The sequence below is a fragment of the Berghia stephanieae genome, chromosome 7, assembly GCF_034508935.2.
Source record: "Berghia stephanieae isolate SIO BIC M18660-M18661 chromosome 7, UCSD_Bste_1.3, whole genome shotgun sequence".
Taxonomy (NCBI): Eukaryota; Metazoa; Mollusca; class Gastropoda; order Nudibranchia; family Aeolidiidae; genus Berghia; species Berghia stephanieae.
The window spans coordinates 33457795-33472794 of NC_088366.1; the positions used below are offsets into that span (position 1 = coordinate 33457795).

The following is a 15000-nucleotide window of genomic DNA, read 5'->3' on the forward strand; positions in this document are numbered from 1 at the left end:
CTCTGATTTTTTAAACATCACTAAAGTCCTAATGAGAATTTTAAAGAGCCAAGTCTCTAAAGTTATTTTCACAAAAAGGAAACAGTTACATAATTTGAGCCTCTGTAGTGTAATGGTAGCACGTCTGACCCGTAATCAGAAGGTCTGAGGTTAGATCCCCAGTCGAGGTGGACTGATTTTTTGGGGTTTTTTTTTCTTGCATTTTTCTTTCTTGATTGGTCTGGCACCTTTGATACACACTTGTTTTTATCTTTATCTCACACTGGTGCCTGCTCCTTAATTTCTTAGTTTTCTAATTTTCCTGGAAATATTATAACTTGTAAACAAAGACATGAATAAAAGTTATTTATAGCTGACCAAGTTACTTGTGTTAATTTCACTATTAATTGAAATCAATCAAATTTAACTCACACATTTTCAAATGAATGAAACAAAAATATAGTCCTTCAGAGTCATAAGCTCCCACATAGCCCAAGTTTATCCCTGTTCTTTCAGCGAGAAACAGTTAATTGCACTTGCTTGTTTCGCTTTGGATGGGACGCTAGTCTATCGCAAAGTACTTTCCGCCAGATCTATCTGACCCAGCTACTCGATCACTGCTAAGTGGACAGGTGGAGGGGTATCAGAAAAAAAGCTCTTCTGCACCCGCGATTGATCTCGGTCCCTTTGCGTGCGAAGCGAGTTTTCTACAAGCCAAACAACTAAATGCGGCTAATGTGGTCTTTTGGTGTGACACTCGTCTAGTTGAAATGTATGGTCCTGGGTTCTGGTTTCAATCTCAGTCGCGCATAGTTGAGTCCTTGAAAAAGGCCCTTTACTCAAATTATCTCACCGTACTCAGGTGTAAAATGAATACCTGGCCGTTAACAACGGTGTCCCTGTTGGAAAAAAAGTCATTTCGCCTAAGAGGCGTCACGTCTTGTCCTACATGTTGAATGTTGCTATTGGCTTGGGATCCATTGTAAAGCGCTTTGAGCACTTTCGTGGATATTGCGCTATATAAAATCTCATGGTTTTCTTAAACAATCTTGCACTTTACTTCAACACAGAACCTACTTTAGTAATGGTATGGATTGGTTTGGATTGGATTTGATTGGAATACAATTTTGTGACAAATGCATCTCGTGGGATTTCAGACTTTAATATCCAACTCGAAAAGGACAACGGGAATTTGTAACCCATTGTGTCAAAATCGATGTTATGTCGGGGTGACGAAGATGGCAAAAATTTAATCTTGTAGTCAAAACTCAAACACTTAAAGTAAGTATATATGATTTATTGTTGGGTCAGAATGTCGAAGTTGTGTTTGAAGCACTCTGTACCCAAAAAACCCAAACCAAACAAAATAAAAAATAACACAAGGCCCCCCCCCCCCAAAAAAAAAAAAAAAAGAAAAAGAAAAAATCAACAAACAAAAAACAAATAACAAAAAAACAAACAATAAATATTAGGTATTATCTTTATTTATAGCCTGATTGAGTTTTGCAGCGATATTTCACTTTTCTTTACTATCACTGGGTATTAAAATGTCAATAAACCTACTCAGCCCCTATTTATGATATGATATTGCAAAGGCTCGTAAGAAGATTGCGTCTTGGGTTGGAATCTATGTCATACGAGGGAAGATTTATAACTCTAGGTCAAGTTAAAATATAGAAGGCTGCGTATGGATTTCATTCAGCTATACAGAATTGTTCATTTTCTGTATCATGTGTATCCATTAGTCTTTTTCACATTCTCGCCTATTACCTTTTCCAAGAGGTAATAAATCTAAAGATTATATTTCAAGGTGTAAAACTAAATCTAGACATATTGATGTTTAGGACGTCGTATTGTTAACAATTTGAATAGCATTACCTTTGAAACAAAAAACAAAAAACAAAAAGCAAAACAAAACAACAAAAAAAAAAAAAAAAAAAAAACAGACAAAAAAAAAAAAAAAAAAAGCTACAACAAAATACCCCCCCCCCCCCAAAAAAAAACAAAAAAAAAAAAACAAAAAAACAAACAAACAAAAAATCCAACAACAAACAAACAAACAAACAAAACTTTCAAAACAAATAGACGCCAGCTCTGTTGACCTCTTCAAGAAATTGGTCGACAAAGAATTGAATTTATTAAGATACAAAAATGATTAATGTTTATCATTGTCAAAAATTCTATTTAAGGATGTTTCAATATCATGCCATGTATAAGAAATTGAAAGGGTAAACTATCCTTGTTAAGTCTTTAAGAAAATGAGATTGAAAACAATACTCATGGTTTAAATTTCTTAAAATTAATTTATCTGATCATTTTGATTTTTAGGGTCAACTATTCACCACTAATTAACACCGCTTCGAGACGTCGGTCACAGTATATGTACACAATGCCATTATTAATTAAGGGCATGTCACTGAAATGCATAGTCGCTTCACAAACCTTCAGACCTATTTTGTGAGTCGAGTCTACACCACTGCGCCGCTGCAACAATTTGGTTGATGATTTAATGATACTGTGATTGACACAAAACGGTGAATTGATTTACAATGATGAAATTGGTATACCATGATTATATAATATAATAATAATAATAATAATAATAATAATAATAATAATAATAATAATAATAATAAATAATATAATAAAAATAATAATAATAATTATAATAATAATAATAATAATAATAATAATATATAATAATGATAATAATAATAGTAATCATTATAAATGATAATAATAACAACACAATAATAATAATAATAATAATAATATATAATAATATAATAATAATATATAATAACAGTAGTAGTAATAGTAGTAGTAGTAGTAGTAGTAGTAGTAGTAGTAGTAGTAGTAGTAGTAGTAGTAGTAGTAGTTGTAGTAGTAGTAGTAGTTGATGTTGTAGTTGTAGTAGTAATGATAATGATAATAATACGTAGCATTTATGTAGCGCATTACCATACTTAGTTCGTGATATATACTCTTTACAGTTACAAGTCTGGAAACATAAATAACACAGACATACACACTCACACGCACAAACACACACACACACTCCCATTTATTACTTACACTAAGAAAAACATCGATTATCAAATAATAAATGTGAAAGATTGATAGAGACATTATGTTCTAATTTTGATTTAAAATCATCTCCGTTTGACGCGGCCAGATCCATGGCCCGTTTTCATGAACAAGGACTAGATTTAGTTATTTACTAGTATAGTAAATAACTTGCTAGTCTTAAGCCTAAGCTAAGCAAGAGACTAAAAAATCGGATTTCATTAACGTTTTCTAGTCTCGGACTAGCTAGTCTCTTTCCTAGAAGTGGGCGTAGTAAGGACTGTGACTAATTCGGCTATTTTGTACGGGTTACATCACGCTCTCTAGTACACGACTGCAGGTAAAAACAAACAAACAAACAAGCAAAAAAAAATACACACGCAAAAAAAAACCCCCAAAAACAAACAAACAAACAAAACCCCCCCAAAAAAACAAAACAAAACAATGAAACCAAAGAGAAAGTGTATTCTGATGAATCACATTATATCAGTCAGTTACAAAGCCAGCAGAATAACTATACTTTCTAATCATTTTTTTGTTGGTCTTCGACGCAAATCCTTCGATTTCTAGTCCCCCTTCACTCGCAACTCACGAGCTGATTAGATTCAGCCTTTCTTTAGTTTATGCTCACAAAAATGCATACTTTCGACGATCTGTACTTATCTTATAGTTTTTAAAGCCAGTGTCAATAGCGACTGGACACTTTTTCCCTCTGTCATTCATAACCGACGTATTTTCCTTCATAATCGAAGCTCTCTCATCTTAAAATAGCTGCTATCTTGTTGACGCTTTGCCATATCCTAGTAATTAGTCTCAGTCTAAGCTTGTGAAGTCCTGCCTCAGGAAATGACTAAAACTTGGCCAAACTTAGTCAGAAGGTGACGTTATTTTCGTCTGGGACTAGCTTAGTCAGTTCACATGAAATCCAATTTTTTCAAGTCCTCGTCTAAAGTCAGAGATAGTCAAAGACTAAGCGCTAGTCCGCGTTCATGAAAACGGTCCCTAATCTGAGAACCAAGTATTGACAACGACCTCCCACAATAAAATATGTAATTTGATTTGACTAGGTGCTTAATGTGGCCAGATGAAGACCGTAGCACCCAAGATGGGAAATAGACATTTATAATTCCATAAGGTGTGAAAAACGATGTGCTAAACAATCCAGGCATTTAGAGCAGGTAAGGGCGATTTTATATTCAGCCATTTTAACTAATGCAGATCTACGTACTTGAAATTTTAAAAATTCGTAGTTTCTAAGGGAAAAAAGAAAAACTCAATTTAAATAGCTTTAGAAATATATAATTTGCCCTTAGCATGATCCATAAATGCTCCAAAGGCCTGAATATAGGTTCTAAGAAACTAAACTTTCCTTCTCAACTAGATTTATTGAGTCAAAGAAGCGAATTTTGTTCTGTAGCTGGAACCAAAAATTCGAATTTTGCGTGTATTAGGCAGGTCTGCTCATACCATTCAAACAGACTGGGCAATGAATGTTAAAATCTCTTTTGACTTTTATTTCATTTTACAAGTCTATTTTGAATTGTTTGAAGTCTCAAATTGTTATGTTTTGTTATAGAAGAACATTCCAATCCTGATCGTATAAATGTTGTCACAAGTTTTTCCAATCGGTTAAGTTTGTGTGTATACTGGCAATTTTCTTGTGATGTGTATTAAAATTTTTGCATAGATTATCAGCATGAGAATTCATGTCAAAAATTTCTTTTTTTTTTTTTTTACTTGATCGTATAGAATTGACATTAATGTCTAAATTCATCAACGGAGGAGAAACATTTCATTTGCCCCACATAATATTAATTCTGTTTCATCAATGTTAATTTTAAGGTTATCCATCCCGCATTTTACACCAACAAAACACTTTTCAAAAGATTTTTGTAAATATTAAGATTTTCAGAAGCATTGCTTTTACATTCTTGAAAAATTTAGAAAGAGGCTGAGCGTACATAGTAAAAATAATACACCCTTGGATAGACCCCTGGGATACCCCGTGATTTAAATAAAATTCACCTGAAAGGTTAACATTTCTATAAACAATGTGTGTTCTAAATCAAACGTACAATTATTATTATTATCATATTATTATTATTATTATTATTATATTATTATTATTATTATTATTATTATTATTATTATTATTTTTATTATCGTTATCATTAATATTATCATCATTAACCTTATTATTATTGATATTATTATTATTATTACAATATCAATAATAATAATAATAATAATAATAATAATAATAATAATAATAATAATAATAATAATAATAATAATTATTATTATTATTATCATCATGATTATCATTATTATTATATTACTATATTATTATTATTATTATTATTATTATTATTATTATTATTATTATTATTATTATTATTATTATTATTATTATTATTATTATTATTATTATTATTATTTTTATTATTATTATTATTATTGTTTTGTTGTTGTTATTATTATTATTATTATTATTATTATTATTATTATTATTATTATTATTATTATTATTATTATTATTATTATTATTATTATTATTATTATCATTATTATAATTATCATTTATAATGGGCGGGTTTCAGTTTATATCCCGAGTAATAAAGTGGCAATGTGATTTTACATTTTAAAAAGTCCTCAAATGTCACTATCCATAACAGTATAAATGATTCAATAACATTGCCAATATACAACAAAGAAACATTCCTTACAACATTCGAAGAATTGGAGAAAAAACACTCAACAACTTTACTCGACCTAACGCTCAAGAGAAATTGAATGTCTTTGGCATTTTCTGTATATTTCTCAAGTATTTGGCGGCTGTCGATGTTCACTGCCAACCCCCCCCCCCCCCCCACAACTCGGCATTTATTTTTTTCTTACACCATCCTGTATTTGTCCTCCCCATGAGAAGAAGGAAACATTTATGACGAATTGTCTCAAAGGGTCTTATTTCGGAGTGAACAAGATTCGTTAAATTCAATTTTAATCTAACTTTATCAACTACGAGTTAAAATGAAAGTCTTTATTGATGACAGTAAATTTTTTAAATACATAGTTAAAACAACCCAATTCAGACCGTTTTGAAATTTGATTCAATTTTTCTTGGACAAGGTTATTCTGACATAAATGACACGATGGTTTTCATTTAACCAGTTAACTGCCGTGTGGTGGAAAACTCGTATTTAGAACTTTGTCGAGAAGACTTTTTTTTACGAGTTTTTTCATAACATCGCATTTAAATGGTCAAACATCACGGGGTATCGACCACAAGGCACACACAAGAAGATGGCCTACAGCAACGAGCCGTTTGCTTCTAAACTTCTTCATGCTGGTTAGAACTTATTCACATGTTATGTGATCAGAATGTATAAAAGTCAAAACATGATCAGATTTATCTGTATTCACTTTTATGCTAGTCGGAGAAGTATTTCATAAGAGCGTCCGCCATTGTTCCGATAGTTTAGAACCAGTTATTAAGTTACTATGCGTCATTACGAGGGAAGTGACGTCACGACTGTTGAATCCTATTCGTTACCACTCGTGCTCAACTTACGACATCTGCTACTTTGCTCACAGATTATTTTGATTTCCATTTATCAAGAACGCTACAATAAATGCTAGCTGTCCGTCTGTGAATTTGCAGTAATCAATACTGAGGTAGATGTCACAAAGCGAACACCCTGTTCATTGATGGAGCACAAATTACTCGCAGGAATTGGCTGTCTTTTATTAGACGATAAGAGTGGTGGGTGTTGTAGAGGGGGATGAGGTGGTGGTGATTGGACAAGTACAGAGTCTGTTTTCTCTTCTACATCATTACTGTCGCCGTTGTAGAAGGAAGGAGTAGAACGTATCAATCCAGACATGCTGAAATTACTCATCAACTGCATGTGGAAGTCTCTGCCGTTCTCTCTTCCTTCGTTCTGGCTGGAGGGTCTCTGTTTAGACACGTACAGTGTATAGAGTTTAGGCACAAAGAGCAGTAGAAGGCATACGATTGAATTGATAAGGAGAGCGAGGGCGAGAATGACGACTTTGTAGTATGGACGTTTCATAGCGAAATAAGTAGGAATGAATGATATCCAGACAAGGACAGTGGTGTCAACACAGAAGGCGATGTAGCGAGATTCGTTATAGTTGTCTGGGAATCGCCTAGTTTTGAAGGCGTACCAGGTGCAAATGAGAACCAATGCAAAATTGTAAGCAATTGATGGTAGAAATCCAGCCAGACGAAGGTCACAGTATCCAATGACATATTTATCTGTCTTCTCTGGCATACTATGAGTCACTTGAGGTGGGGCGAATATTATTGAAATTGTGACAATGGTAACCTGAAAAGAAAAGAAATATAATCATGTTTTAAAGATAAGTTTGCTGTGCGGCTATGTGGTCTAGTGGTATGACACTCGCTTTCGGATCGGAAGGTCCTGGGTTCGAGCCTCGCTCGGCGCATAGTTGAGTCCTTGGAAAAGACTCTTTACTCACATTCTCTCACCGTACTCAGTGTAAAATGAGTACCTGGCCGTTAACAGCGTTGTCTTTGTCCGAAAAATTGTAATATCGCCTAACAGGCGTCATGTCTCGTCCTACATGTTAAATGTTGCTGTTGACCAGGAACCCTTGTAAAGCGCATTGAGCACGTTAAGTGGATATTGCGCTATATAAATGCTCAGTTTTTAAATAGCACATTGTTCAGTAGATGCACTATCAAGTCGTTGAGCCTGTGGCCAAACGGCATCTTTTGTAAGATTTGACATGAAAAAAACATATAATATTGCTATTTGATTATATGTGGGAAAAGGATTTTACCAGTTTCTCTGGGGATAATAAATTATAAAATAATACAAAAATTCACACTATGTCACCAAAATTATTACAGTGATAGAATTTTTAGGCGTCGAATAATTGTGGACTTTGCACATACATTTTCGACTATCTGAAAAGCTAGATCTGCTATTCGACTGTCGATTTTAGAATATTTTTTCAATATTCATCAAAGAGAAATTGTTTATGTTTTGTTGTGTTGAATGTTACAAAACCTTTTGGAACAGTTAAATTTACTCTTTGCAATTGAAGACATCAGATTTAAAATGCCTAAAGAAATCAAACCAATTTTATTTTCAAGTTCAAGACCATAAGATGCAAAAGGCACACTGTGCCCATCACTGCAAATCTTATACACATAAATGTTACCTATCACACCACACTAACCCTGTCACTCAAATCATTCAATCCTCCCGGTGTTTTTGTATATGTGGAAAACGCGTTGAAATGATGTTGGGTTTGCATGTCATGTGGTAGTTTGTTCCATTCACGTATTGCTCGATGGAAACATCTGTATTTGTATGTGTTTGTTCTTGCAAATGGCTGGTAGAATTTGTCGGTGTCATGAAACCTGGTCGAGTATCTGTTTATAAAATTTTTAAATGTAGATGAGAATGTTTATGGTTGAGTTTTTGCTTTTGACTGTTTTGGGAAATAGATGTATGCGCGCATTCTCTCTACGAGACTGGTGTGTTGGCCATCTTAATGTGTCTAGAGTTGCTGTCACACACCCCGGTTCCGCCTTGTGGAAATTTGTGGCAAATCTTGCAACTCTGATCTCTGAATGTTTTTTAATGCCTTTTATGTCCTTAATTCTGTAGGGATCCCACGCAGTACAAGCATACTCCAAAATGGGCCTCAGAAGTTGAATACATGCTTGTCTCTTTTTCTTTTCCGGATATTGATGGAGATTTTTTTCTCTTGATAAAATGTAATGTTTTGAAGGCCCTTGTCACAGCATGGTAGATATGATGTTCCCACTGCCGGGTGTTCTTTAAGTGGACTCCAAGGTACCTTATACTATTTACATGTTTAATGTTTGGCCTAACATTTTGCAGTCAAAGCTCAATGTGTTTTCTTGGTGGAGATTGACATCACAGAGCATTTTACAGGATGGAAATTCATTTTCCACGTGTTCACCGCTGCATCAGTGAGTCTAAATCTGACTACAGAATCTTTGCATCGTTATGATCTTCTACCGTTCTGAATAATAGACTATCGTCTGCGAATAGTTTAAGATTTGTTTCATTAGATATATTTTTGCCCAAGTCATTTATAAAAATGAGGAAGCAAAGGGGTCGCAATACAGTTCCCTGCGAAACTCCAAATAGCACTTGGCATTTTTCTCCTGTTTTCCCATCAAGCACCACTTCTTGTGTCCGATCACACAGCTCATCTTTGAACCAATTATGTACTAGCTGGGACCTGTTAAGTATTCCGTAGTATTCTAATTTTCGCAAGAAGCCGTATCGAAGGCTTTTGAAAGTCAAGTACTATTAAATCTGTTTGTTTCATTTCGTCTAACGCTTTTGTTATTTATTGTTCAAGTGTAATGGTGAGTTGGGTCTCACATGATCTTCTCTTCTGAAAAGCATGTTGGTTTTCAACTAATGTATGATGGTGGTCAAAATTATCCATAATGCTGTGAAATAGAACATGCTCAAGTACCTTGCAAATAACAGATGTAAGTGAAACGGGCCTATAATTCGAGGCTATGTCTCGCTTGCTTTTTTTGTGTGAATTGCAGTAATCTTAGTATGTTTCCAATCATTTGGGACTTGTGCTTTGTCAAGAGATTGCTGGAAAAGGATGAAAAGGTATGGAAATATTTCATTGGTACGTTCTTTCAGGATTCGTGTTGTAGTAGAATCAGGTCCATGCGCTTTCGACGGATTTAGGTCTTTTAGTTGTTTTGTAACACCCTCTCTAGTGATTGTTATTATTGGCATGGTGGGTATGTTGCTGTTTTCTATGCATTGCAATGTTTCATCTTCTATTGTAAAGACACTTTGATATTGCTTATTTAATATGTTGCATTTTTCTATAATGTATATTGGCTCTGATCCGTCAGACCTTTGCAATACTGAAATGCTTGTCACGTCTTTTCTTTTCGTTTGTATAAATTTCCAGAAACGATTTGTGATAACCCCATTATTTTCCCCTCTATGATCAAGGTCAAACATGTTATTGACATAATTTTGATGTTCGTTTCTTAGTTGTTTAAGCATTTTCTGTCTGAGAGTCCGGTATTCATTCCAGACGTGTTCGTTGTTGTATAGTTTTGCTTTGTTGTAACATATGACGTATTAATCGTTTAAGTTCTATTTACGTCGTTGTTGCAAGCGTGGATTACGAAATGATGGCGATTTTCAATAAGGCTATATTTGATGGCGTTCATGTCCCGTTTGTGATATAACATGATTGTTCAGGGAGCCTTTAGTTGTAGTTTGACTTTCAAAGTCAAGTCAAGAGAAAATTAATGTTGAAAACATTGGCGTCAAATCGCTCTTACATGTCTTTAAACCTCTATGAGCAATTTTTTTTACATACGGTACCAAGAGGGCCAAAAGTATTGCAACAACTTCACTTTATTGTTACTACTCTTTTAGGGTTACAGTAAACTTGAATCCAACTTCACGTAGAGCCATCAGACCGCGGGGCCGGAAATTATCAAGCCATCTTTATTATTAAGATAGCAATAGCAATTGCATATCATCATCTGAAAAGGACGCTTCTTTAGTGGAGTGTTGTTTTCCATTCGATCTAGTTTTATAATACCCAGTTACCCAATCGATGCTGGGAGGAAAAGCGGTTACTGAGAAAAAAGACCCCGAATCATTATACAGAAGTAACAGAAGATGCCAACCGGAAGCGACATTAATAGAACAATTTGAGCTAAGTGATTTTGATTGAAAGTTTATAGAAACAGTAAAAGATGTGTTTTTATCAACTGCCACAATACAACATGAGATTAGGATCGATAATGTCAATATCTCCATGACAACGGTCTGATATTGAATTATACAACTACTGCCATAGAGATTGTAAACCAAAAATATACATTCATGAATAAAACAACCATTGTCCATAAATATAGCATACAAACGGAACTTTTTCCCTGTTACTTTTTGTCGTATCTAGATAGATAATACTTCATCATGCACAGTAATAGGGCATAAAAATAACTATAATAAACCTGGTGCCACAAAATTTATTGACTTGAAAAATACTTAAAGATTTCAACTGAACACGTTAACATACGGTTGAATGTCTCTTTGTAATAACTTAGCCTAAGTGCAGTCGAAAAATTGATGTAAACAATGGCAGCGGACATTACTTCGCGATAGACTAGCATCCTATACAAATGGTAGCAATCAGTTTCTCTTTAAAGTTTGTAGAGCAACATTGTTAACTTTCAAAAATTGTTGTCCACACAATAATACATTGAGGACAAGAGCATGTGTTAAACGTATTTTGCCATTTCAGATTATCTTTCTTATTTACTACAAACCTGAACAAGAATGAATCCAGATGTAAATAGAAGTTGCCATGCTGATGAAGTTCTTTTAGGAAGGGCCGCCGACTTTCTGCTTGTTGTAAATATACGATATATACGATTTGTCTTCACTAGCAACGGGCCATACACCAAGGTGAAGGTCATACCAAATCCCACGTGATTAATATAGCATTTGAGATTTGTGGGCTCTGATAGAAGGCTTAACACAAGTAGGAATGCACAAAAAATACCAACAAGCATGATAGAGCTTAGTTCTTTACTCGACGAGCGAATGATACGATCGGTTCTGTAGGTGTAAAATGTGAACCCTGTGACGAAAGAAATCATAAGACCCAAGGTTGTTATAACTGCCAGTGCGAGTGGGAGAAGATCTCGAATTCGAATGTAAGAAGGTTTAATTTTATGGCAGGCAAGGAATGTTGTTTCATCAGGCCAGTACAGATCTGGACACTGAGAGCAGCGTGTTTTGTTTAAGATTGTTATTTCATTCACTTTGCACTTGACGCAATGCCAGCAACAGGTTTGCTTTGGGAAAACATAAATTTCATTTCCAGTACATGCCTCTGCGCAGAGTGATGTCGGAACGGAAGTAGATTTGTTGGGCCATTGGCGAGGTGAATGGAAACGCAATGGTCGTTTTGATTTTGCGTCCCAAATTGCAATGGGAACCTGTTTGGCCACTCCACTGTGCATTTGGCATTGACTAATAGCTATCCTGCTAACGACATCTCCGTATTCGTTGAAAGAAACCTTACCAGAAGTCCCTTGAAAATCCACAGATCGCAGGTATGGAATAATTGATCTCCCTTGTATACAACGTTTTGCTTCTTCCTTTGAAGCGCCGGGACAGTTGTCTCGTATGAAGCCTTGAATAGCATGAGCAAATGCATAAACTGCATCAATAGCGTACGAGACAGTAAATGTAGGGATATATTTATCATAATAAAGCCTATTGAAGAACTCTTTATCTATATATGGCTTCAAACGAACAACATCTAAAAACTCACGGAACAGAGAATACAACTTTTCTGGATCTTTCCAAGCAAACTGTTTTAGAATATCTTCGTGCTTCATCAAAAAGTGATAGAGGTAATCCTTAAATTTAGGTGGTGCAGATGCGTTCATGGTGATGCTCAAACTACCAATAATGTGCTTACAGTTCTCTACCTCCATATCAGAAACCAAACTTGTTGTATCACTACCTGCCCAGATAAACTCGTGGTATGCATTCTGTGTTCGCACTGCAGCCATGAGAGGAGATATGTGCTTGAGATCGGCGTAAAGAACAACTACTCGTGCATTTCTGTGTGACCTTAAAGTAAAGATGACGTTATCATAATCTGTCACGGCCATACTGTCGTTGAGCTCCACGCTCTGAGCGACGCAAATATCAAGGTCGTGGAGAAGAGCCCTGAGGCTTTTTTCAGCCCTTGTCCCGTAAGCGTCAGCTGAGAAAACGATAGAGACGTATTTCCATCCAAAGTATTGTAAAAGATCGGCCATTGTCTGGATCTGGTAGCTGGAATGAGAAACGAGGTAAAACCAAATGATTTTTTCGCAGTTTGTCAAGTCAAATAATTAATAAACATTATATTAAGAATAGATTGACAATTTTAATTAAAGTTAATTTAATTGTATCGATTTGTATACACATACATAATACATACATACATACATACATACATACATACATACATACATGCATACATACATACATACATACATACATACATACATACATACATACATACATACATACATACATACATACATACATACATACATACATACATACATACATACATACATACATACGTACCTACATACATGCATACATACATACATACATAATTCATACATACATACATGCATGCATACATACATAGATACATCCATACACACATACATACATACATACATACATACATACATACATACATACATACATACATACATACATACATACATACATACATACATACATACATACATACATACATACATACATACATACATACATACATACATACATACATACATACATAATACTTACATACATACATACATACATACATACATACATACATACATACATACATACATACATACATACATACATACATACATACATACATACATACATACATACATAATACATACATACATACATACATAGATACATACATAATACATACATAATTCAGAAAAGTGAGTGGAGCAGGCACTTATGTTGGTAACAACAAGATATGAAGTGAGTAGAAAAGTGCCAGAAGACAATAGAGAATAAAAAATTTTTTCGCGGCGGTGGTGGGGTTTGAACCTGCGACCTTATTGGTACGACAACTCCGCCTGGCAGGTGAGAGCGTGGCTCTACCGTGTGAGCTATCCACGAACACAAAATATTCGTTTCAAACCCAAAGTCATTTCTAGATCCCTCTCTCACCCACTTCTTGAGATCGCCGATTCGTTCACCACCATCGCGAAGTAATTTTGACCAGCAGTTAAGCTTAAGAGCCAATATTCTCATCACAAACATATAACATAGAAACGATTGAGACATTGAGTATGCTCCGGTGTATGGGTGAATTTTTAATTCAGAAAAGTGAGTGGAGCAGGCACTTATGTTGGTAACAACAAGATATGAAGTGAGTAGAAAAGTGCCAGAAGACAATAGAGAATAAAAATTTTTTTCGCGGCGGTGGTGGGGTTTGAACCTGCGACCTTATTGGTACGACAACTCCGCCTGGCAGGTGAGAGCGTGGCTCTACCGTGTGAGCTATCCACGAACACAAAATATTCGTTTCAAACCCAAAGTCATTTCTAGATCCCTCTCTCACCCACTTCTTGAGATCGCCGATTCGTTCACCACCATCGCGAAGTAATTTTGACCAGCAGTTAAGCTTAAGAGCCAATATTCTCATCACAAACATATAACATAGAAACGATTGAGACATTGAGTATGCTCCGGTGTATGGGGTGAATTTTTAATTCAGAAAAGTGAGTGGAGTTGTCGTACCAATAAGGTCGCAGGTTCAAACCCCACCACCGCCGCGAAAAAAAAATTTTTATTCTCTATTGTCTTCTGGCACTTTTCTACTCACTTCATATCTTGTTGTTACCAACATAAGTGCCTGCTCCATTCACTTTTCTGAATTAAAAATTCACCCCATACACCGGAGCATACTCAATGTCTCAATCGTTTCTATGTTATATGTTTGTGATGAGAATATTGGCTCTTAAGCTTAACTGCTGGTCAAAATTACTTCGCGATGGTGGTGAACGAATCGGCGATCTCAAGAAGTGGGTGAGAGAGGGATCTAGAAATGACTTTGGGTTTGAAACGAATATTTTTGTGTTCGTGGATAGCTCACACGGTAGAGCCACGCTCACACCTGCCAGGCGGAGTTGTCGTACCAATAAGGTCGCAGGTTCAAACCCCACCACCGCCGCGAAAAAAATTTTTATTCTCTATTGTCTTCTGGCACTTTTCTACTCACTTCATATCTTGTTGTTACCAACATAAGTGCCTGCTCCACTCACTTTTCTGAATTAAAAATTCACCCCATACACCGGAGCATACTCAATGTCTCAATCGT

At 35.2% G+C, this 15000-nt stretch overlaps 2 protein-coding genes across 2 annotated transcripts in view; one reads left to right on the forward strand and one right to left on the reverse strand.

Moving 5' to 3' along the window:
* The window catches only part of LOC144977120 (acetylcholine-binding protein-like), a 5521-nt gene extending 5161 nt beyond the window's left edge, over nt 1-360 (forward strand). Inside the window, exon 2 of the mRNA XM_078921948.1 lies at nt 1-360. This exon is cut by the window's left edge and continues 935 nt beyond it. The gene's annotated coding sequence lies outside the window, so the exon portion shown is untranslated.
* Nucleotides 361-5640: 5280 nt separating this feature from the next.
* Nucleotides 5641-15000, reverse strand: part of LOC144977126 (uncharacterized) — a 136651-nt gene continuing 127291 nt past the window's right edge. The window contains exons 4-5 of the mRNA XM_078921953.1: nt 11399-12923; nt 5641-7394 (exon numbers count right to left, since the gene is read on the reverse strand). Of these exons, the coding sequence (XP_078778079.1) occupies nt 6681-7394; nt 11399-12923 (2239 nt within the window). The 3' untranslated portion in view covers nt 5641-6680. The remainder of the gene's footprint in view (nt 7395-11398; nt 12924-15000) is intronic.